This window comes from Emys orbicularis, chromosome 1 (assembly GCF_028017835.1).
Source record: "Emys orbicularis isolate rEmyOrb1 chromosome 1, rEmyOrb1.hap1, whole genome shotgun sequence".
Taxonomy (NCBI): Eukaryota; Metazoa; Chordata; order Testudines; family Emydidae; genus Emys; species Emys orbicularis.
In genome coordinates this window covers 359,310,054-359,332,729 of record NC_088683.1, presented here as the reverse complement: position 1 = coordinate 359,332,729, position 22,676 = coordinate 359,310,054, and the positions used below count along the sequence as shown (strand labels likewise).

Here is a 22,676-nt window from a genome sequence, read left to right as displayed (position 1 = left end):
TCTTTGCCATCTTCTAGCTTTCAAGTGAAAGGTTGATAAGGAGCTTGTCCTGTGCAGTGGGAAAATATTTCATCAAAACCAATCCTTTCTGATTTTTAAAGGGGACGAGAGATGAAAACTAAAGACCATTCCTTGTTCAACTTTTGCATGTGGACATGAAGGTCCAGCAAGTCACTGATGGAGCTCTATGGGATCTTTGGTAGATCTTCACAATGAGCTCAAAACTGTGCCATGTCCGCTGATTGAACTGTAGCTCAGAAACCGGAACGGTCTCTCTCCATGTTGTACATGAGTTTGATGCAAACTGTTTTCTTCCCCGTATCTTTAAAACACTGCAACGCATCAAACAGAGAATTAGCTATTCACTATGCAAAGAAAAAATCGTTTAACTGATGGGATCATGTGTATGCCTGGTTTTCTGGTGTTTACTGTCAAACTGTTTAAAACAAATATAGATGTTGCTACATTTTTTCCAGTATGCTTTAATTATTGTGCTTTGGTGTATCCTCAACTTGCTGTTCAAAAACCAGTGCAGTAAAAGACAAAAGGTCATTTAGGGCCTCAGGTGAACCACTGTGGCTTCATCAGAACATTATAAAACACATCGGAGTTTACTGAAAGCTTATTTACTTGCATGTGTATAATGTGTGGGTAAAATAACATGTGGGGACATGGTTCTATCAGACTGTGGCTTCTGTTATTTCAAGCAGAGTGAAAAATTCCCAAACAACACCTGTCAGTCATACAGATATCTTGTACGTTTTAACAGCAGAGAAGAGGGCTCTAATCCTAGGACCAAAGCAGAAGTTAAAATAGAATAAAACAAGGTTCTTGTAGTGAATTACCTGTTTTTTTTTTCCTGAAGTTGCTGTACATGAAAATGAGCAAGCCCGTCCCTGTGTCTTTTCTAACCTGTTACAGCCCCAGCCTATACAAGTTTGCTAGTGAATGGGATGCAAAAAACCAGCTGCTGAAACTTCCAGTTTGCATAACAAAACATGTTCTTCATGTACTGAAGTAACCATCTGGCCAGTGCTGCCAGGAAAAGTGGGGGTGGGGGTGGTTGGCCTGCATGTGGTAAGTGGCAGATGAGAGCTCCAAGGGCGGGACTGGGCTGAGATAATGACACCGTGAGTCCAAACAGCCCGAAGTTTTGCCTGTGTAGGTGAGGGCCCCCTCCCCTTGCTAACAGTAGAAGAGCTGAACTGCTGTTTTTGTAGTGCAGCCAGGACTTGGGGCTTCCATGGCTCACAGGGCTGGCATTTGCCGTAGTCTTACTCTGTTCCCATTGCAGTTGGGGAGCAGAGGCAGGTACAATCACCAGTAGCAATACAGCTGAGGACAAGAACCTTTGCTGCATAGTCAAGGATAACTGCAGCGAGGTGGGAGGAGAATGAAAGACGGGCTCTACCGAGGTCCTTCTAATGCCCAGCAGCCATCCCACACAGGAGCCAACCCTGGCTGCAGAAATGAGATGGAGGAGGAGGGTTTTGGAGTCGGGCCATTGGAACACTTCCTATGCTAAGGTATAGATTCATAGAGTCCAAGCCCAGAAGAGACCTTTAGATCATCTGAGCTGGCCTCCTGCTTAACCCAGGCCACAGAATTTCACCCAGTTAGCCCTGGCTTGAGCCCTATAATTTGGATAAAGTATCTCTTCCAGAAAGGTATCCAGCCTGCAACAGGCAACTAGCATCTCCCCCCCCACCCCCCCGAAAAGTTCAGAAACCTGCTGTTCTGATCCCAAGCGTAGGGGGAGCTTTTCTCTACAGAATGCTGCCCCCCGGCACGGTGGCAGGCTTCTAAACCTTCCCTTGCTACTGTGGGAGCCAACAGTCTATGTTCTGTCCAGCCAGCACCAGAGTGCCCACAAGGAGGTGAGAGGGGAGCAATCCTTAAAGGGGCCAAGGTTTTCTTTCTTCTGTTGGCCCAGATCCAGATATACGCACGCTTGCTTGCTCACTCAGGCTGCAGGGGGGCACTGGGAGTTGTTACACCTTTCTCGGCTTGATTAAAAGAGCGCTTAGTAGCTCTTCTCTGTGAAGGTGTTTCTATGCTCTGATTAAGTCCCCGCTTGTTCTTTTTGATAAACTAAACAGATTATGCTCTCTCATCACGCCTCAAATCATTTTTAATGGCTCTTCTGTGCTCGCTCCAACTTTTCAACGTCCCCTTTAAAAGGTGGCCACCAGCCCTGGATGCAGTATTGCCGGCTCAGCTTGCCGAGCAGAAATAGTATCTTCCCCTTCGAGGGGGTTTACAGTCTCTCCATACTGCACATGTTGAGCATTCTCCCCATTTTGAGTTTGTTTAGGTAAATTAGCCCAAGTGCCCTGGAATTCCTTCAGGGCTGGATTTGGCCCCCACTGCCACTCTGGTTCTTTTCATCATTCCTCCCTCGGTCACTTCCCACAAGCCCTGTGCTTGTTTCTGTCAAACATCTGCCTCTTACAGGAAAATGAGTCTTTGCATTGATGAGTGCTGCACCAAGTACTTCAGTACGAACACGAACACAGCCCATTCGGGCAGTCAAACTGCTGCAGCCGGGTCTGTAACAACTCCACAGCCACTGTAGCAATGGGTGTTACTGATTGACAATGGTGCTCCTTCCCCCTGCCACTGCACCTCGGGAGTTGAGGGGAAGGGCTTTACTTTTAAAGATGACTAAACCCACACACTGATTTCCTCACTCAATTCTGAGCCATGTCGAATGTTTTTAAATCTCTTTGGGCTGTTGCTGTACTCCAAGGCCAGGTGACCTCAGCAGCAGCTGTGTACTTGCCCCGTAGGAGCGAATGGCTAGTAACTTGTTTTAAAAGCTGAACGCTGGATGAGCTTCCAGTAGTGACCTGAGTTACACTCTTCAGTTCTAAGGCAAGTGTATCAGATTCACATGTTTCACAAATACAGCCCCCCTGCTGCTCTGGAAAAGACAGAGACACAACCAATAAGCAGGTGCATGATTGAGGGGTTATGCTACAGGTGTGACCCATGAAACACATGCCAAAAATGCATGTGCTGGAGTATAATGTTTTGCTTAGAAACTGTTTTAATATTTTGTCTTGAGTTCTTACCTAGTCCTAGCTCAGAATGATTCAGTTACGGGGAGTGGAATCCTCACCTTGCTTATCTATGCTAGAAATACGAGTACTTTAATGCGTTAGTTTCCTAGGTCCAGAATCCATGTGGACTGGGTAGTCTGAGGTGTGAGCGGCATGGGAAGAGAACTCATAGTCCATGTAAATTTAACCGGGCAGGGTTAATTAATGATCTGTTAAGATGAGCTGAAGTTAGAATGGCAACATGTGAAACTAGCTCCATTTGTTGCCCTTCCCTCTGTTTTCACTACTTTATAAAGGACACCCACCCACATACTGTGCAGTCCCTGAGTGCCTTTAGCCACCCTTGCTGTTACCCATCTATAGATGAAAGGATTTCTGCTACACTGGGCCCCGTCAATCACTGCAGTGTGCCAGCTGCCTGTGCACCTGCCGCATGTGATTCCGTATTTCAGAATAACCACGTTACAGCGGCAGACGCCTCGCCGTTGGCAGCAGCAGGGCAATAACGGACCAGGGGTTTTGTGAGCTATTTGTTTATTTCACTGATTGCAGCTGTAACTATGTGGACTCAAGTGAGCACAATTGTACTGGCATGTTACACACAAACTGTTTCACTGTGCTGCATTTTCAACCCTCGCTACTAAAAGTGCACTAACCTCGTTATAAAACTAACTCAAAAATCTATCTAGAAAGAAACACAAAAGTTGGGAAGTTCCTGTTCTCCACAGGCCAGTTTACAAAGCAAATGTCACTACGCTTCCCTTACGAGATGAACTTTTCTCCAGTGATAGGTAATGTTGAAGGCTCTCGCTCTCATCCGTATCCCGAGGCAGAGAGTCTGATTTACTTTCCTCGATCTCGACAAAAGTTTCTTGAGTTGGGCTTTGCCCCAGCTCTGGGATATTCACACTCTCCTTGCAAATCGCCTTATTGGAAGTTGCCAAAGCAGCCTTGTACTTCTTGTGGAATTCCTTCATCAACCCCAGAGCCTCCTGATACTCCTTCCGGTTGGATTTCTTCTTTCGCAAAACAGACCCTGGGGAAGATCAGAAGCATGATCTCACTATGTTTCCCCTGGAATTGGTCTTTTAAAATCTCACTGACTTTGATCTTTACTGCTTCCCTCCCATCTCTGATACAGAAAACGTTGTCGGGTCTGATCCTATGCTCGGAACTCAGCCGCAGCTCCTACTGTAGGCAACAGGGACTGCATGGATTGGGCCCATACAGTAAAACTGGTTTAGTCCATAGATAGCTGGACACCAGCTACCTTGTTTGGAGAACCTCTCTCACTAAACCACTTCCAAACGGGACCGCTTCTTCACGCGTTAGGTTTTGATGCGTCGGAAACACAAACAAACCGTAGAGGATGAAAGGTTCTGCTCTGGAGCTAGAGAATGGCCTAGGTATTGGACAGGGACGCTGGCATTCCTGAGTTCAAATCCCAACTCGTCTGGCCTTGGACAAGTCACTTCCCTTTGCCTCTGTTTCCCTCCTCTGTCAAATGGGGCTGACTGCAGTGGGGTGAAGGTCAGTTACAGGGCTTGATGCTGTGGCCCCCGTTCTAAGGATTATTCTATTTATAGAACCTGAACAAATGGACTTTAGAATGGAAATTTGAACACGGTGCCTCTGCTTGGCTTGTGTTGTTTAACCGGCAGCGGGAAGTGCTCGGCTAGTCCGGAAGCTACACTCTGGTCACTACCAGCTTTTGTACTTTTCCACTTTGGGAAGCCATTTTCCATTTAGTTTAAGGAAACAAAGGGCAGCAGGGCCCAGTTCATGATTAGTTCCTGGTTCACATCAAGGAGGACCGTGCACACACTGGCTGTCGTGGGTCTGATTCTATAACATGCTGAGTGCTGTCAGCTTCTACAGGCTTCTCAGCACCTCCTAGAGGGATGGGGAAGCTGAGGCACAGATAAGGGACATTGCCAAGGTCACCCATAAGTCACTGTCAAAAAATCAAGGGTGGAACATAGGTAACTTGACTTCCAAATCCAGTGCCCTTAGTCACTGGACCACACACATTTAATTTCAAATACATCACAATGCAGATGTTTCCAACCTCTGCACAGGTCTGTCCTATCACAATCTTTGCATGCAAGTGAGCAGAAATGCGGGGGAAATACCTAGTGGAACTTCTATGATGTTCATGTTGCCTCTCATGGCTAGGAGGATGTCTTCCAGCACCTCGGCTTTAGTCTTTTGAGACGGAGGGCCTGGTGGCTTCCCCATCTACAAGGAAAGCAGACAATGACGAGCAAGTGTGATGGTCCATGTCCACTATCCTCCTACCCTGCCCTGCAATGTTTGGCAAGCTGCGCTTTCACTGGAAACATGGCCTATCCGTTTTAAGTGCTCGACTCAGTATGAGCAAAGCTGGTCATAGACATGTCTCAGACATGCCAATCTACGTCAGGTCCATGTTTCTCAGTTGCCCTTTGTACCTAAAATGCTGTGCGATGTACAATTACAGAATAGCGTGGCTCTTACATCCTTCTACTGCAATGTAAGAATTTACTCCGTAGCATCTACCCATCCTGGTGGGCTACTGTCAACATTTTGGAGATGGACAGTTCCTCAATAAACCATAGACCAATGGTTGCCAACCTTTTTGGGCAACTGTGCCCAGGTACCAGATTAAGTGGGGGTGAGCCCATGCCCAACAGTTCCCATTCAAACTGCTCGCAACACGCCACGCTTAAGCTTGGAATGATTTTGTAATGGCAAGGTAGGGGTCTGGAGCATGCCATGGTCCGTGGTGGAGAAAGAGTCCACCCAATGGAACGAAAGGCAAGGATGAGCAATAGGCTGGGGCCCTGAACAGAAACTCTTCAGTCAGGAATAAGGGAAGCTTATTGTACCAGACTCCGAAGCCTGTCACGCGACATATCGGGAGATGGGAACCACTTGCTTAGACTATGCATCCAAAGAAGTGGGCTGTAGCCCACGAAAGCTTATGCTCTAATAAATTTGTTAGTCTCTAAGGTGCCACAAGTACTCCTGTTCTTTTTGCGGATACAGACTAACACGGCTGCTACTCTGAAACTTGCTTAGACTAGAAGGCATCTGATAGCACTGGGCCAAAACTTTGGAACCTGCCATGAAGAGAGGTGAAGGATTTAATAAGAGATGGCTCAGGGATACAAAATTCTGACCCAGACCTGACTGGGGGGACATTCAACTCTAGGGCTTCCATTCGAGTCCATTACCAAGTTCTGAGCCCAGTTTGGCAGGGGTTGAATCCACAGTTCTGGTTCCAGATATAGACAGAGAACAAAAATAACTGTTCTGCCATCAAAGCCTAAATGTTTTACCTTCTTTTTTCTGGGCACATACGGCTTCTGCACACTGTCGAGCCTTGCCTTCGAGTCACGATACACCAGGGGCTGTTTCAGAGCACGCCTCAGCGCCTGGACGTTTTGCTGCATTCCTAGGAACAAAGGGAAATAGGTGTGTCTGAGGAAACCCCCTGCTGCGGCTGACAATTACAGTAACACTTAGCACTTACCGACCTCTTCAAAGAGCCTTCCCATATTAATCAGGTAAGAAATCCTCTTTAGCTGCTTTCATCACACTGCCATTAACCAATGGATCTACAAGCTATGTACCCAAGACACTAGGACTATATACCTCATTCACCACTCAAAGACGGCCCATTCTGGAGTAGGACTCGGCCCCTATTTAAAATCCACACTATACGCCAGGTTCGACACAGGCTAAAGAATGATTGTTCACAAGGGTAACGTTCCCAAGGGCAAGTTGGACCTCAGCTTTGGCTAGCCAATGAGAAAACGGCATTGCCCCAATTGCTTTGTAGCCTGAAGTGCGGTACGGGGTCAAGGCAGCCACTGGAGACCTGGCTGGGCTGGGAATACAGACAATTTCTTCTGCTGGTCACTGGCACATAAACAAACAAACAAACAGAGACGGGAGCTTCAGCTCGGGCAGGCCAGTCAGACACCCGGCTCAGGGTGCAGTTGGCAATGAAAAACAATACGTCACTTGCATGGATCAGAACCACAATCAGCCCAGCCTGGGAGAGAACAGGATTTTTCACAGGAAGTGGAGAATACCATAGCCAGCTGAAAGCGCAGGGGAACCTGGGGAGCAGGAATTTACCCAGGACACGGAGCCTAATGCCCCTCTGCTTACAAAACGTGCCATGGGTTCTTCACTGGCTCCAGGTGGCCGGGGTCTCAGACCCTGCAGCAGCACAGGGCCCTCTAGCTCCTGCTGGCTCTGCCAGCATTAACCGCTGTTTTTTCCTACTTGGGTGGCTCAGAAGCTGGCAGACTGAATTGTACCGAACTAGCCAAAGGAAATGGCCTTTCAGAGCAAAGATATGCATAAGATTCCGGGCCAGAGGAGGATCTGGTTCACTCCACTTACCCAGAATGCACCCCTGCTTCAGGGCCAGCCTCTTAGGGCTGAGAGGGACTTACGTGACACAAAGACCATGTACTGGCCCCATGCCCAGGGATGAACATTACCCTTATTGTGGAAAACTCCAAAGGCACCAGTCTAAGACCAACGTTGCTCAGGGGCAGAGAGGGGCACTTTAGGAACATGGTCCTTTCCACTGACTGTTCAGATTCCCAGTTACACCTGCTAACCTAAAGTTCAAAGGCAGGTTCAGATTCAGAGGTTTCAAGGTCAGAAGGGATGTTTCCGATCAGCTCATCTGACCTGCAGAACAAGCATTTCTGAGCAAGAGAAATTAGCTTTCCTGACTTACCCACTGGCTCAATGAACTCAGGGTCAGTTTTCACATGGAGCAATTCTTCATAGCCTTTATATTTCGTGGGAATATATGTGCAGCTGCCCGACGTCCTGGGCTTGTGTTTCCTTTTCCCTTGTCTTTCCTCCAGTTCATGTCTCCAAACGGAGCTGGGGATGTCATCCGCATCATCCAGCTTCAGACATCCAGGGGAAAAGATTTACAACAGGCAAAAAGCAACTCACCCAAAACCTGCCTTTACCCCACCCAAACTCTAGATCGGACGTAGATCTCTCAGAGACGAATTCTACCAGCTACATCAACTGCAATGCCCTAGCCCCTCGGGGTACTCGGGCTCAAGTGAGGGTAGAAATTGCCTCTAAACATCCAAATTTGATGCATCGAGATTTCCTAATTGAATGCATTGTAATAATAATATTTCATAATTAAAGTATAGCTTCTAATATCATCACACTCTCCAAGCGTTAATTTACCTGCCACACCCCTGGAGAAGCCTGTATTATCCCTGCTAACCGGGGATTTTTCAGACAAGGCTAAGACCTGCTTAGTTCTTCTTACCACAATCCAACCTTAAGGTTAAACAACAGGTAGTAACCACACCTGAGCTCATCTCAGCCCTGTCTACGTGATTGTTTCCATCACTGGGCATTCCAGATCAGAAAAATCCTGGTGCAGACCAGGCCGAAGACCAATAGGGAGTTTGCTCATTGTCACACAGAGAGTCACTAGAAATGCTGGGAACAGAAGTTAGCAGTGCTGGTGCTTGGCACCCTGCTCTCACCACTAGACCACATTCCCTCTCGGAACACTCCGCTTTAACCACGTTTACTCGCATACACAATGTGAGGGCTACATTTCGGGGAAAGGGTGTCTGGAAAGCTGCCCTCGTCACTTCTGAAAGGGAATTTGGTGCCCTGAAAGGTACCAGCCTGAGCGCTCAGCAGGCTGAAGTCTATCCCTAGGCCAGGTGCGAAACAGGAAGTGGCCTACAGAGATTGGAAGCTCTGTGGTTGGGGACGGTTTGGTACGTGTGCATACAGTGCCCAGCACAATTAGGGCCTGTAGGTGTTACTGCAATCCAACTAACTAACAAGAACTTCACCAGTCTGCCCAGCCAATGCACCTCAGTCCAGATCTGGGCCAACACCTCCAGAGGAGAGGTGGGAATTCAGTGTCCGTGCACAAGTAGTCCCTTGAATGTGGTCTCTGCTGAGACTTCTAATAAGGGAATCAATTGGTGCCAATGGTTTTTGTGATGTGGTCACTTTCCCAGTGGGAAGAGAAAAGCAACAACCAACTTGTTTCACACACATCAGCAAAGAGCCATTAGACATTAATGATTTTTGATGACATGGGCTGGATTTGAACCAGTAACTGCAAGGGCAAGGTTCTATAGTCAGCTACCAGGCGCCTAACCATCTAGTCCACCTGCAACCAAGTTGCCTTTATAAATGCAATCATGACTGGGAAAGTAGAGAACTGATTTTTGATTTCCGCTAACACCCCAGCCGTGCATGTAGTTGTACTTGTTCCTGCTGGACTTTCTATTTCCAGCTGGCTTGTCGATGGAGAATTATGAATAATAACCTTCAGTTACATGCATGCCAGGCTTTCTTCTTTTAGAAAACAAAGGTCATTTCCACCGTCTGAGCATGTCTGGATGAGCCTTTGGTTCTCGAATGCCAGATAATTCACTCATGAATGCACACGTGAGGCTGGCTTAATACTAGGCAGACACACAGGACACGCTCACACACCTGAGTCAGAAAGAACAATGCAGTGTCAGCTCCAGCACTGTCCGGCCCAAGCTTGGAATCACATTTCTCTTTCTCCGGCACCTCCCTGTGGCTACCAAGCATTTGGGCGTCGTCATAGGGCTCCTGGTGCTGCTGGGCTGACGATGGTCTGATCGGCGGCAGAGGATCAGACAGGCTCAACCTATGTGGTCCTTCCTCAGACTCCTCTAGTTTACCCCCCTCTGTATCCGACCAGAGCTTCCAAAAGGAGGACTCAAGAGGCGCTTCTAGCATCAGTGGCTGCTTTGGAACCTTTGGGACATGTGATGTTACCTGGAAGAGAAGTAAAGGTGATCCTCCAGAGCTCTCTAAGCCCTGACAACTACTGAGCGCCCTATAGGACTTCTGACCCATCCTGGAAGGGGCGGTGGCATTACTAAATAAAGTGTGTGTGTAGGCAGGGCCTGAATGCAGACACAGCCAACATCAGCATCAGGGTATGACTCATAGACTTTAAGGCCAGAAAGGACCATTGTAATCATCTAGTCTGACCTCCTGCACATTGCAGGCCACAGAACCTCACCCACCCACTCCTGCAATAGACCCCTAACCTCTGGCTGAGTTACTGAAGTCCTCAGATCATGATTTAAAGACTCCAAGTTACCGAGAACCCACCATTTACACTAGTTTACACCTGCAAGTGACCCCTGCCCCATGCTGCAGAGGAAGGCGAAAACCTCCCAGGGTCTCTGCCAATCTGTCCTGGGGGGAAATTCCTTCCTGACTTCAACTAGAGCAATCGGTTAGACCCTGAGCATGTGGGCAAGACCCACCAGCCAGACACCTGGGAGAGAATCCTTGTAGTAACTCAGAGCCCTCCCCATCTAGTGTCCCATCTCCAGCTGTTGGGAATTTTTGCTACTGGCAGTCACTGATGGGCCACACACCATTGTAGGCAGTCCCATCATACCATCCCTTCCATAAACTGATCAAGCTCAGTCTTGAAGCCAGTTAGGTTTTTTGCCCCCACTGCTCCCCTTGGAAAGTTGTTCCAGAACTTCACCTCCTCTAATGGTTAGAAACCTTCACCTAATTTCAAGCCTAAACTTCTTGATGGCCAGTTTATATCCATTGGTTCTTGTGTCCACATTGTGGCTTAACATAAAGAACTCCTCTCCCTCCTTGGTATTTATCCCTCTGATGTATTTATCCCTCTGATGTATTTATAGAGAGGAATCATCTCTCTCCTCAGCTTTCTCTTGGTCATGTTAAACAAGCCAAGTTCCTTAAGTCTCCTCTCGTAAGGTAGGTTTTCCATTCCTCAGATCATCCTAGTAGCCCTTCTCTGCACCTTGATCCATTTTTAAGCTGGTTATAATAACTGAGCCCCATCCCTAAAGGCCAGAGCAATCCATGGGATATGTTCGCTCAGCCACAGCAGAATTTAGCTGCCATTATCACCGGAATGTTTTTATTCTACAGCTCCCAGGCCAGGTTAAATTAATGGAGATATCCTATCTCCTAGAACTGGACGGGACCTTGAAAGGTCATCGAGTCCAGCCCCCTGCCTTCACTAGCAGGACCAAGTACTGATTTTGCCCCAGATCCCTAAGTGGCCCCCTCAAGGATTGAACTCACAACCCTGAGTTCAGCAGGCCAATGCTCAAACCACTGAGCTATCCCTCCCCCTAGGCTCTGCCAGGGTCTGGGAAGCAAACTGTCTTCAGTCAACTCCCTGGTGATGCACTTGCTGGACACCGCAAATGTTGGGCTGAAGCAGCCCTTGCTGGACATCCAGGGGAAGTTTATTCATTATTGCAAGAGATGCAGGCAGGAGTAAATCATGCCTGATGCATCCTTAACTCCTGGAAGTCCCCCCCCCGCTACTGAGCAGCCATATGAAGACTTGGCCAACGGCAGTTCAGACCCTGCTGGAGCCACAGAGCAGGAATCACGGGGAGAAAGTCTGTGGCCTGCATTACACACCAGGTGAAACTATGTGATCAGAAGGGTCCCGTCTGGCTTCACATCTATGAAGCGAGTGCCAGGAGGAAAGAGGGGCCAGCAGGGCAGCAGTCATTCATGCAGACCAGCTCCTGCCTCCATATATCAGGGGGTGCCCCTCTCTACGGATCTCCTGGATCCATGGGATGGAGACGTCTGTGCTCCTCCGAAGCCCTCTCACTTGAGGGTCGGGTCCCGCATGCTCTGCAGGGTTCACTACATGGAGGGGCCCCATGTAATTATATTGAAAGTCACATTACCCGGTTGCAGTGCTTAATAGAGATGGGATTCCGCACTTGCTTAAAATTAAGCATGTGCTTTAGTGCTCTGTTAAACTGGGGACATGATACGGATTGTATGTTATTTAGACAGTAAACTCTTTGGGTTGTAAAATCACCAGGGCTAGGAGGCTGTCCTATTTCTCTGTGCCTACTGATACCAATATCTTGACTATATTTGGCATGAACAAACAGCTTGTGTGTAGCTTCAAACCATCTCGTTAGTGGTTGGTGGGTGAGGATTGTCCTTCGCTCCACCACCCAGAACAACATGCAGCTCCAGCTTTCTGCCAGAGAGAAGCACCATTCCATCAGTACTGCAACTTTTTGCTGCAGTGTTTGGTTTGGGCTGATGTGAACTCCTCCTACGCTGTTAAGAGTTGGAGGTGGATCAGACGTACCACTGGGGAGGCTACAATAATTGGACCATTCTTCGTGTACATGTTCTTTGAATAGGTAACAGGACTAGCGCTAATGGTTTGCGCCCTGAAGATTGTCTAGTGATTAGAAATGCCGGGTCAGCCAGGTGCTAGGGAGCAAGGAGCGGTCAGAATCATGCAAGTCAATGAGAGTTTGGCACTGACTTCACTGGGACCAAGGCTGCGTTTACCACGCTGATCTTCTCATACCTTCCTATTGGCCTTGATTGGAATAAAGATGTGCGGTTTCTCCAGTTTTGAAATCTTTCTTCTAATTAGCTTAATCCCCAGTCTGTGCTGAAGGAAACTGGTTAGCAAAGGTGGATCACCTGCCAAACAAGGGGACTGCGTTAAAATCAGCTGTATCTGTCCAGGCACTCTGGCAGTAGAAAGCAAGTTCCACGACAAGGCTCTCCAGGCTAGGAGGGGCTGGACTGACTCATGCAGTGGGACAATGAGCCAGCACCTCCTCTGGCTTCCAGCGGTTGCTGCTGGATTGAAGCTTTAATGTGTAAAAGCATCGGGGCAGATCCTCAGCTGGTGTAAATCAGCATCGCTCCACTGAGCCACGCCGAGACGCAGCAGCTGGGGATGGACTGTCCCAGTCCTCACTGTGCTATCAGCAAGAAGCAGCTGATCGGTCACTGCAATGGGACTTAGGAGACGGGAGCTCTAAGCATAGCAACCTAAAGGAGTTCGGTTTCCAACTCCCGGAAACTCAGTGGAGTCATGCACCTAATTCCCTTAAGCTCCAGCTCCACACACCTTAGGGTACGTCCACACTACCGGCCAGATCGGCGGGTAGCAATGGATCTATCGGGGATCGATTTATTGCGTCTCGTCTAGACACGATAAATCGATCCCCGAACGCACTCCCATCGACTCCGGAACTCCACCAGGGCAAGAGGCGGAAGCGGAGTCGATGGGGGAGCCGCGGCCGTCGATCCCGCGCCGTGAGGACGGGAGGTAAGTCGAAATAAGATACGCTGACTTCAGCTACGCTATTCCCGTAGCTGAAGTTGTGTATCTTACATCGACACCTCCCTCTCCCCCCAGTGTAGACCAGCCCTTAGATTTGGCAGGGCTTGCTCCCCCCAGGCCGCTGTGTGGGCATAGGCTAGGCCTTGCCTCCTCCCTGCAGCCTTTGGAGAGGCTTAAAGCTACAGAAGCAGAGTCCAGGAGAGCACAAGGGCTGTAACAGGCTAGTCTTGGTGGGCAATGGTGCATCCTGCCAACCCTTCCCAAGAGACACGTCCCTGGCCCAGGACACTGAAAACCTGCATATCGCCCTGGTGATGTCACGGAGACTAAGGCCAGCGGGATTTCTCCCTGATCTGAGCAGGCAGCCGGCGGTTTAAAGTAACAGCAGCTCTAACACCTCCACTCCTGTGTCCGTGCCAGCTGTCAGAACAACGGGCGCTGGAGCGATGTGTGGAAATAGCCCCTTTTCCAAATGAGCAGCACCGGGGAGCAATGGATGGATCCTGCACCTCAAGGGGAGTTTTGTTACTGACTCCCAGGGAGCAGGAGCAGGCCCTGCAGGTTTCCCTTCTTCTTAAAGGGCCAGACCCCTCAGGGATCCTGGCTGGTCCCGTACCGCTCCTGAGGGTGGTCAGGGGGTTGCTATGGAACGTCAGCTCCGTCAGAGAGGGAAAGAGAGCCACGGCTAGCAGGTCCTCCTCATTTTTGATCTGCAAGATAAAATACAAAGCCACAGCACTCCCTGCTTGCGTGCGCTGAGGCGCTCTTTGATTCAGATTTTACTGTCATCATAAAGGTACCCGATGGTCTGAATCCCTGAGGCAGCAGTTTGGGGACAGAGAGGACTGTGCTGTCTAGTGGGTAGAGCACTGCGCTGGGACTGAGGAGACCCTGAGTTCTATTCCCAGCTCCGGCACTGGGTGACCTTAGGAAAGTCACTTCACAGCTCTGTGCCTCAGTTTCCCCATCTGCAAAACGGGGATGATGATTCTGGCTCTCCTTTGTAAAGTGCTTGGAGATCTATGGGTGAAAAAACGCTCTCTGAGGGGCAAAGCTCGCCCTCATTTCTCACAGTCCAGCAGCTCGGATCAGCCTGGAACAATGCATGCTGGGAAATGTAGTCTCAATGAGCCACACCTCCATAGCAAAGAGGAGGGTGTATCTGCAATCATAATTTATAACAAGATGAACAACAATTCCATTTACATCAGGCTTTCCCCGGGCAGATTCCCCGGGAGCATCAGCCATCCTGCAGTCTGACCAGGAAGATCCAGCACTCAGGTAGCAGCCAGGCAAGAGAGAGGGCCAGACTGGATCACTCTACCACCCTTAGAGCGGTGATGTCTTAGTACTACTCTGCTACTACAGCTGATTGTGCGTGGGGGTGTAAGGGGAAGGGGATGGTACCCTCCATTGCACCAGGCACTGGCACAACCCAATCCCACTCTCCGAGCACAGAGACCACCAGCAGTGCCAGATGCTTCAGAGGAGGCGGGGCAGGGGTGGCCTCTGCGCCCACCCTTCTGTGCCCACTAGCAGTCAGCAGCTGGAGCCCACTGATTTCAAAGGTGCAGCAATGACCACTCCGACCTGTGCTGCTCCAGCACACCCAGAGGCAGGCACAGTGCCTCCAGCTCCTGACGCCCTAGGCCCTACCTCTGCCTCCCAGTGCCTTCTACAGCCTCAATCCTAGAGCCTGCCACCAGGCCAGGAGTGGAGTCACTGTGGGGACAGTGTCTAGGACAGAACAAGGGGACAGAGGTTTCTAAGTTTCTTACAGTCCCATGGTACAGCAGAACACAGCTGGCCACGGCAAGTCTCCGTGGTGAGTGTATTTCCAGTTCCACCAAGAAAGCATACCGAGGGGTTGCATGTAGCTGCAAAATAATGGCTCCCCTGTCCCCTGACGGGCCCAGATTTCACCCTGACTACTACGGACAGCAGCAGCCTGTAACCACATGGGCTGACTTACCTTGTTGTTGGCCAGGCTCAGATAGCGCAGTTCCGGAAGGGGGGGCGTAAACTCCTGGCTCAAGGTGTTCCTGGAACTGGCAGGGAGAGTCCCAGAGTCGGTGAGACATGAATGGTCGTTTCCCTCCATGAAAATATCCTTACAGAAAGAGGGGGAATAGTGAGAGAGAGAGAGACAGAGCTGCCGCAGGGGAATCTCCAGGACATGGTGACATCTAAATCCAGTCCAATTACCATAAAAAGTCCACACTCGCTGAAGACCAGCAAAGTACTCATGGAATGGAACCGAGTAGGAAAGAGAGAATGCACGAAGCCTAATGGTTACCACTGAGGACTAGGCCTCAGGACGCCTGGGTTCCATCCCCATGCCTGCCATTGATTCACTGCGAGATCTTGGGCAAATCACTTAACCTCTCAGAGCCTCAGTTTCCCCATTTGTAACAGGTCAGGTGTGTTGCCGTTATTATATCTACAAGGTTCATATTGGCCTGGCTCCACACAGCACAGCCAGCTGGTACTTTCCCCTGCTGATTGCATCTTCTGCTCCAGAATCTCAGCGTTCATTTAAAATAAATTAAAACTCTAACCTTATATTTGTATTGAAAACCTTCAAGACAGGAACCAAACACGCCACTGCTGTGATCTCTGCTTGAGCCTACAGCTAGCCTGGAAACCAATAGCTATCAGAGGTGTGAACGGCCCTGTAACGGGTTTCACTCCCTGCTCCGACACCGCCTCATGGATTGGTGCCCCCTTCTGTCTGTCATTCGCTCGCCCCACAGGCTCTCCAGGACTCGGGGTGCTCTCTGTGACTCAGCCCTCTGGCTACGTCATTATACAGTTTTCCCCTTCCAGGGTAGCCAAGTCCCACCCGACAATCTGCCCAGGGGCCGTCTCAGGCAGTGTTCTATAATTCCCCGTCTGTGCCACTTCCCCAGTGGCGGGTAGGAGAACTGAGCCCGCCTGCTACTCCATGTTCCAGTTCAGGGACCCTAAAATCAGCAGCCAAGGTCTGCACAGTATCAATCCTCGCTGCTCTTTCCTCCTCTGCCTTCCACAGGCTATTTCTCCCCACAACTCCTCGGGATAAACCCCTTCCATCAGGGACAGAATACCAGGGTTTTTGCTCCTCACTGGGTTTCCGCCTACCCAACTTTCTGTGCCCAGAGAGCAACTGTAGACTCTTCCTGATGCCCCCGTCTGCTCTCAACTTCTGGCTTTATACAAGCCCAGCTTGCTCCTGCACCTCAATTAGTGCTTATCAATCAAGCCAGACTCTCCCACAGGTGCGGCCTATAAGATTAATTGGGCCCTTCTGAGTCACCTGAACCCCTTCAGTGCTGTTGCAGGGTGAACACCCCATCACAGACCCTTCTCAGTCTCAAGGAGGTGTTAACCCTGAAGTCTAATGAGGATGGATTAAAGCTCAATATTTTATCACTGTTGATGAGAGCTTGCCTGAAAGGAGAGTGGAATGATCATATTAGGAAAATCCACCCCAACCACTGAATGGCACAACCGTTTTGGTGAGAATACTAACTTTTTTTTCCTCACTCACTGCTGTGTGTTTGTAAAGCCCGTTGAGACCTTTGCATGAAAGGCACTGCGTAAGTGCCTGGGAGTAGCAGAAATTAACAGAGAGTCTTTTCCTCAGAAAATGCTCCTGCTGGGATAGTTCATAGGACCAGATGTGTTATTTAAACAGCAACAGAAATGTGCATTAAATCAGCTTTAAATGAAGACTAATCCATTAGAGCCAGGGGGAGCCTTGAGAGAACTTGCTTTTGCATGTTGCATTAATGCTGGAGTTTTGTGTGGAATTTTCTAGAATTTTTAAATACAAATGGGTAATGAACTGCCCCCTACTGGATGGAATCAGAACTACTCTCTCTCCTACGTGTGTGCGTGCACACATGCTTCTACACTGGAGTTGGGGGTGTGATTCCAAGCTCAAGCCGACATACTCATGCTAGCGCTAAGTGAGCTAGCATGCAAAAAATTGAGCGTTGCAGCAGTACAGCGAGTAGCAGGAAGGGTGAGCCATCCCAAATCCATACCTGTCCATACTCAGGGCAGCTAGCCCCTCCCACTGCTCACACCACCGCAGCTACATTCTTTTTAGCGTGCTCGCTTGATCAGAGCTAGCGCGGGTATGTCTCCTCAAGATGGGAATTTCACCCCTAGCTTGAAGCATAGATATAACCTGAGAGAGAGCGAAGCTGAGTTGTGGGTGCTTAGCGTCTCTGAAAATCTGGCCACTGATTTAAGTGTCTAAATACGGATTTCAGAGCTGAACTTCAGGCACCCAATTGCCAAATTATGGCCTATGTCACCTGACCATGATCACAGAGTAAGAAACTGGCAGTGGTAGGACAGAACTCTGGACTCCGCTCAACCTGACACTGAAACCGTTAGAACGCACTTCCACTCTGTGTAGGGAGCACTATACACCAAAATGGCATACAGGTTTATTTTAAACGTACACAGCAGATTTAAGAGCTGAAACATTTACAGGTTATGTGAAAATTAGCTGCACAAGACTCCAGGCTACGGCAGGCTACTGATCATAAATCATTCAGGCTGCTAAGGCCTTGGCATTCCCAGAAGGGCTTCTAAAGAATAAGGCAGAAAGAGGCTAATGCTCCTAAAGAGAAGAACCCGAGGAGGAGAACTTTGGAATGCCCATCCTAGACCATAATCTCATTGAAGATTTTTAAGAGCAGGTTAGACAAACACCTGTCAAGAATGGTCTAGATAATACTTAGTCCTGCCTTGAGTGCAGGGGACTGGACTAGATGACCTCTCGAGGTCCCTTCCAGTCCTATGATTCTATAAGCCAGCAAACAGTTCTTACCAGCAATGGTGGTTCTCGAGAGACAGAAGTGAAAACAACCTCTGTAATAAAACACAAACAAATCACGGGCTTCTAAATACCACTGCATGGGACTCTGACGGTCAGCTCTTTGGGGCAGGACCACCTTTTTGTTCTCTGTTTGTACAGCACCTAGCGCAATGGGGTCCTGGCTCAGAGCAAGGATCTTAAGGTTGAGAGTCATGACGTTTGAAATTTCCCTCCACCGCAACCTTAAATGTGTGATAAATGAATTGTTAAAAACCCCTACAGCACTGTAAGTTTTTTATACAGAATTTTCATTACCCCAAGCAGCTTGTGCTTTTATTGGTCCTTACTAGGAAAATGTTTCTTTAGAAACTTTTCATTTTAAAAATGATTCACATACTTAGATTGAGTGAAATGTCAAATCCATTTCAATTTCGTTTTTTAAGCAAATATCCATCTTGGGTGCTGTGACAATACAAATGATAAATAAATCATAATGGAGCTGTGTTTTGTGTTGGCCCATCCCATAACTAGGGGAATCGGAAGGGATACATGCAGTGTCAGTCTGAGCCTGGAAGAGACCGTCTTCATGACGAACACAGCCTCTGGCTGAGTCTGCCAACAAGTAGAGCAATTAGTACTGCTCAGGGCCTAATGGCAAAACATCCATTGATGTCAAGGGCGCAGGATCAGGGCCTCAACATACTGGGTGTGCTGGTTGCACTGTAATCCACTGGTGAAATCCTGGCCCAACTGAAGTCAATGGGAGCATAGGCGGCAAGTTATATGGGCCTGTGGTGCCTGTGCTCCACCAATATTCAGGAAGGTGGGCCCAGCTCCACCAATGTTTGGGCTTATATTTTCAGAGCCGTCCCGTCCATAGGGGCCCTGCGCGGTCCAGGGAGGCCTGGGGGGATAAAAGAGGGCCTGGCGCTGGCAGCAGCGAGCAACCCGGCCCCAGCCCGCCCCGCTCCACCTCTTCCCACCCCTGCTCCGCCCCCACTCCACCCCTTCCCCCCAAGCCTCTGCCCCACCTCTTTCCAGCTTCTGCCCCCTCCCCTGAGTGACGGCAGGAGCTGGCGGGGCGGACTGGGGCCGGGTCGCTTGCTGCTGCCGGCGCCAGGTCCCCCGCAACCTCCCCAGGCTGCCCTGGACTCGGCGTCCCTCTGAAGCACAGGACCCTACAAACCGCAGGGCCCTGGCCGGTTGGCCCGGTCCGTCCTATGGACAGCACGGCTCTGCTTGGACCCGTTCTGGGCACCACCAAAAATTATACAAACCTGGCGCCCACGGGAGTTTTGCTGTTGATTTCAGTGGGGCCAGGATTTCACCCCATATAGATGTTTAAGGCCAGAAGGAACCTTGTCTGACCTCATAATGAAGGGCGCTCTCTGAGTTACCAGGCTCTCCCCTCCTCCCCCATAACACACACACACACACTATCCTCCATGGTATTGCTGTTTGAATCACGGCATGCAGTTTCTGATACATGGCTCTGGAAAGGCTCAGGCGCGGTTTAAGAAACCTGATCCTTCTCCCACTAAGATCAATGGCAACGTTCCCACTGATTTCAACAGGAAGAGGAGCAGGCCTTGAGAGCTGGGAATGAAAGATGGAGCTGTTACCTGTCCTGTCTGGATCCTGGTGGTTTTGTAAAATTAAGTATTCTAGTTGCTCTTTCTCCATCACCAGCTGGCCTTGCAACCCTGCCCCAGCTTGCAGCGGCTGCTCGTGCTTCTGTCCGAATCTAGACGGAAAGCTGCATGACTCTGCCTTGGTGCCCATCTTTGCCGATTGTGGGTGGAGGGAGAACTGGGAATTCTCCATTTGATGCAGGTAAGGGACCTCTGCAATCCCATTCTTGTCCAGGTTTAACTGCTTCAGGCTGATCAGAAGAGGAAGTGACCGTGAAGCCTAATGAAAGTTACCATTGCACAAAATGCAACAAAGCCCTGTTACTAGCACCCGGAGTGGGAAACTGTCCCTGAGCCTCCGTGGATGCTGTACTTCTCAATAACAATGCAACATGAAGGTTTCAGAGAGAGCTGCTTCTCCCACAGCTCTTCATCTATGCTGAAATACGCTAAGGTAACAATCACAGGCCCGCTTGTGTAAGGTGCTGAGGGTCTATGGGAGTTCTCAGCGTCTTGCAGGATTGGGCGCTGTAGCCTGAGTGACCCCACGTTTGTTCAGTTATTTGGGCTCAGACAGGAAGACGGGCTGGCAGTTGGTTAAATCAGGAGGTGCTGATCCTGGGGTTTGGGTAATTGGGATCTTGCTGTAAGAATAGAGCAATGCTTTGTACCTCCATAGCAGCTTAAAATCATTGATGAATTTAACCTGTGAGGAAGGTACGCATGAGAGCCCCAACTGACAGATGGGGAAGCTGAGGCCCAAGAGATTAACTGACTTGTTCAGGGTCACAAAGGAAATTTGTTGAAGAAACAGAAATAAAATCAAGGGCTCCTGATACCTAATCCCATGTCCCAACCCAGTCTGGCCGTCCACCTCTCTTCAGAACTTCACAGACAATATGAAATTCTACGCCAGGAATGTCTGCACTGAGGAAGAACAATAACACATGGAGCATCTCTTTGAATTCAGACCAAACCACCACCTCCAGGCCAGTTACAGTTCCAAAATGCTTGCAAAAAAATACAATCTAGTGATTGTCAGCAATAGGAATCGGAGGAGAACAGACTGGGTCAGACCAAAGGTGCATCTAGCCCAGTATCCTGTCTTCTAGTCCCAACTCTGCTGCTGACTGCCTGAGTGATCTTGCATGAGACACTTCACCGCTTTGTGACTCAATTTCCCTTCCTGTAAAATGGGGATAACAACACTTAGCCAACTCACAGGGTGCTGTGGTGTCTGACTCGTGAATGTTTGCAAAGGGCTTTCAGATCATTCAGTGTGACAGAAGTGCAGGGTATTATTATAAAATGCTCTCCTGCCAGCTCCCCTTGGCTTGTTCACGCACTCCTCATTGGAGCTGGGAGAGTTTTCCGAAAAATTGAAAAAAATTTATTTCAGGTTGAACCAAAAACATGTTTTCAAATTTGCAGCAAATAAAAAAGTTAGGGGGAAAAAACTGCTTCATATCTAACCGAACATTTCATTTCAAACACTTCCAAACCAAGCCTTTCAATCTTGACCATGGTTTAAGGGTTTTGATTAAAAAAAAACAAAAGAAAACTAAAGGAAAGTTAGAAACAAAAAGTCATTTTGAAGCAAAAAATCAAAATGTTTCGTCTTTAAAATGTCAAAGCAAAACGTTTCCATTTTTTTTTTTTTTTTATTTTACTTTGGTTGGTTGTTTACGATTGAAACAATTCGGCAAAATGAACACAAATTTGTGCCCTAAATCTGCTTTTTTCATCGAAAAAAAGTTTCTGTGGAAAATTTCACTCAGCTCTCCTCCTCCCTCCCTGCTCCGCTGCATGCCCCCTACAAGCCCCCTCCCCCTTCAAAAACCTTCTCAAATCCTATTGTTCTATAACACACAGCATGTGTGACGACCACACCACTGTGTCCACGATTCTACTGTAGCAGGTGGCCCCCTCTTGGCGAGGGCTTGGGGCCTGATTCTGCACCGACTGATCTCCTCGACTCAGATGCCTCTAAAATGCAGTGCACACCACCAGTGAGCTGTATGAATAGCTAATGCTGATCATAAATCAAAGGGACTTTTCACACTGGCTTCCGTAATTCAGCTGGGCTGAAATAACCTCCTGGGCCCATCTGAGGCAGTTAAATCCATGGAAGGAAAATGGGAAGAGCAATCTGCTCCAATCCATCATTTCTGAGCCTTGGGACATGAGCAAAAGCACTTGGCATGATTCTGAATTACGTCCCACCCATTTATTTTAGGGCAGCTAGGGGGACATTGTCACTTTGCGGCTGTTTTCATTGACCTACAGTTCCCAAGATTACACAAAGTGGAAAGGAAAATACCCTAAATGAGTTACAAAGACTTTTTTTTTTTTAAGTTTCAATGTGTTGCTAAGAGCAGCGAGCAGAGACGGGCAGTGTGCCAAAAGAAGTCGTAAACATCTGCGGCATGATGGTTTCTTTACCTGCGGAGATTAGCCAGGCTTACAAAGACGCTCGGGTGAGAAAGATCATTGCCATCCAGCAACAAGACTTCTAGAGATGGAAACCTTAAACAACTTGGGCTGTCACTGCAAGTACAAAAGGGATCTCATTAATAAATCAAACAGGTGGAGAGAAGTCAAAACCACATTTTTCACTGCTGTGCAAGGAACAGATCTCCACTGGTTCAACTAGAGACATGAGACTTGGTCTTTACACATTACCTTTTTAAAGTTCAGGCTCCATTAAGACTCCACTTTTAAATTGTTTATAAAGGGTTCATACATTATTAATAGCCGTTTAAGTATGTTATGGGCAAGATTAGGTGGTTCTAAGCATGTTACTGGTATTTAGATGCATGAAGCATGTTTCTGGCATGGGTTACATATGTTATAGGTAGTTCTAAGCATGTTACTGGCATGATTTAGAGGCGTTAAGTATATTTCTGGCATGGTTTAGCGATGTTAAAGATGGTTCTAAGCATGTTATTGGCAACGGTCCTCAAGAAGCAGATCCTGCTCCGATAGAAGACAATGGGAGTTTTGACATT

The 22,676-nt window shown here is 48.6% G+C and overlaps 1 protein-coding gene across 1 annotated transcript in view; it reads right to left on the bottom strand.

Moving 5' to 3' along the window:
* Window positions 1-3,796: 3,796 nt before the first annotated feature.
* XRRA1 (X-ray radiation resistance associated 1) overlaps window positions 3,797-22,676 on the bottom strand; it is a 50,418-nt gene continuing 31,538 nt past the window's right edge. The window contains exons 7-17 of the mRNA XM_065423315.1: window positions 22,111-22,215; window positions 19,660-19,919; window positions 18,050-18,090; window positions 15,197-15,334; window positions 13,841-13,934; window positions 12,454-12,572; window positions 9,564-9,875; window positions 7,804-7,981; window positions 6,383-6,498; window positions 5,195-5,300; window positions 3,797-4,098 (exon numbers count right to left, since the gene is read on the bottom strand). Of these exons, the coding sequence (XP_065279387.1) occupies window positions 3,797-4,098; window positions 5,195-5,300; window positions 6,383-6,498; window positions 7,804-7,981; window positions 9,564-9,875; window positions 12,454-12,572; window positions 13,841-13,934; window positions 15,197-15,334; window positions 18,050-18,090; window positions 19,660-19,919; window positions 22,111-22,215 (1,771 nt within the window). The remainder of the gene's footprint in view (window positions 4,099-5,194; window positions 5,301-6,382; window positions 6,499-7,803; window positions 7,982-9,563; window positions 9,876-12,453; window positions 12,573-13,840; window positions 13,935-15,196; window positions 15,335-18,049; window positions 18,091-19,659; window positions 19,920-22,110; window positions 22,216-22,676) is intronic.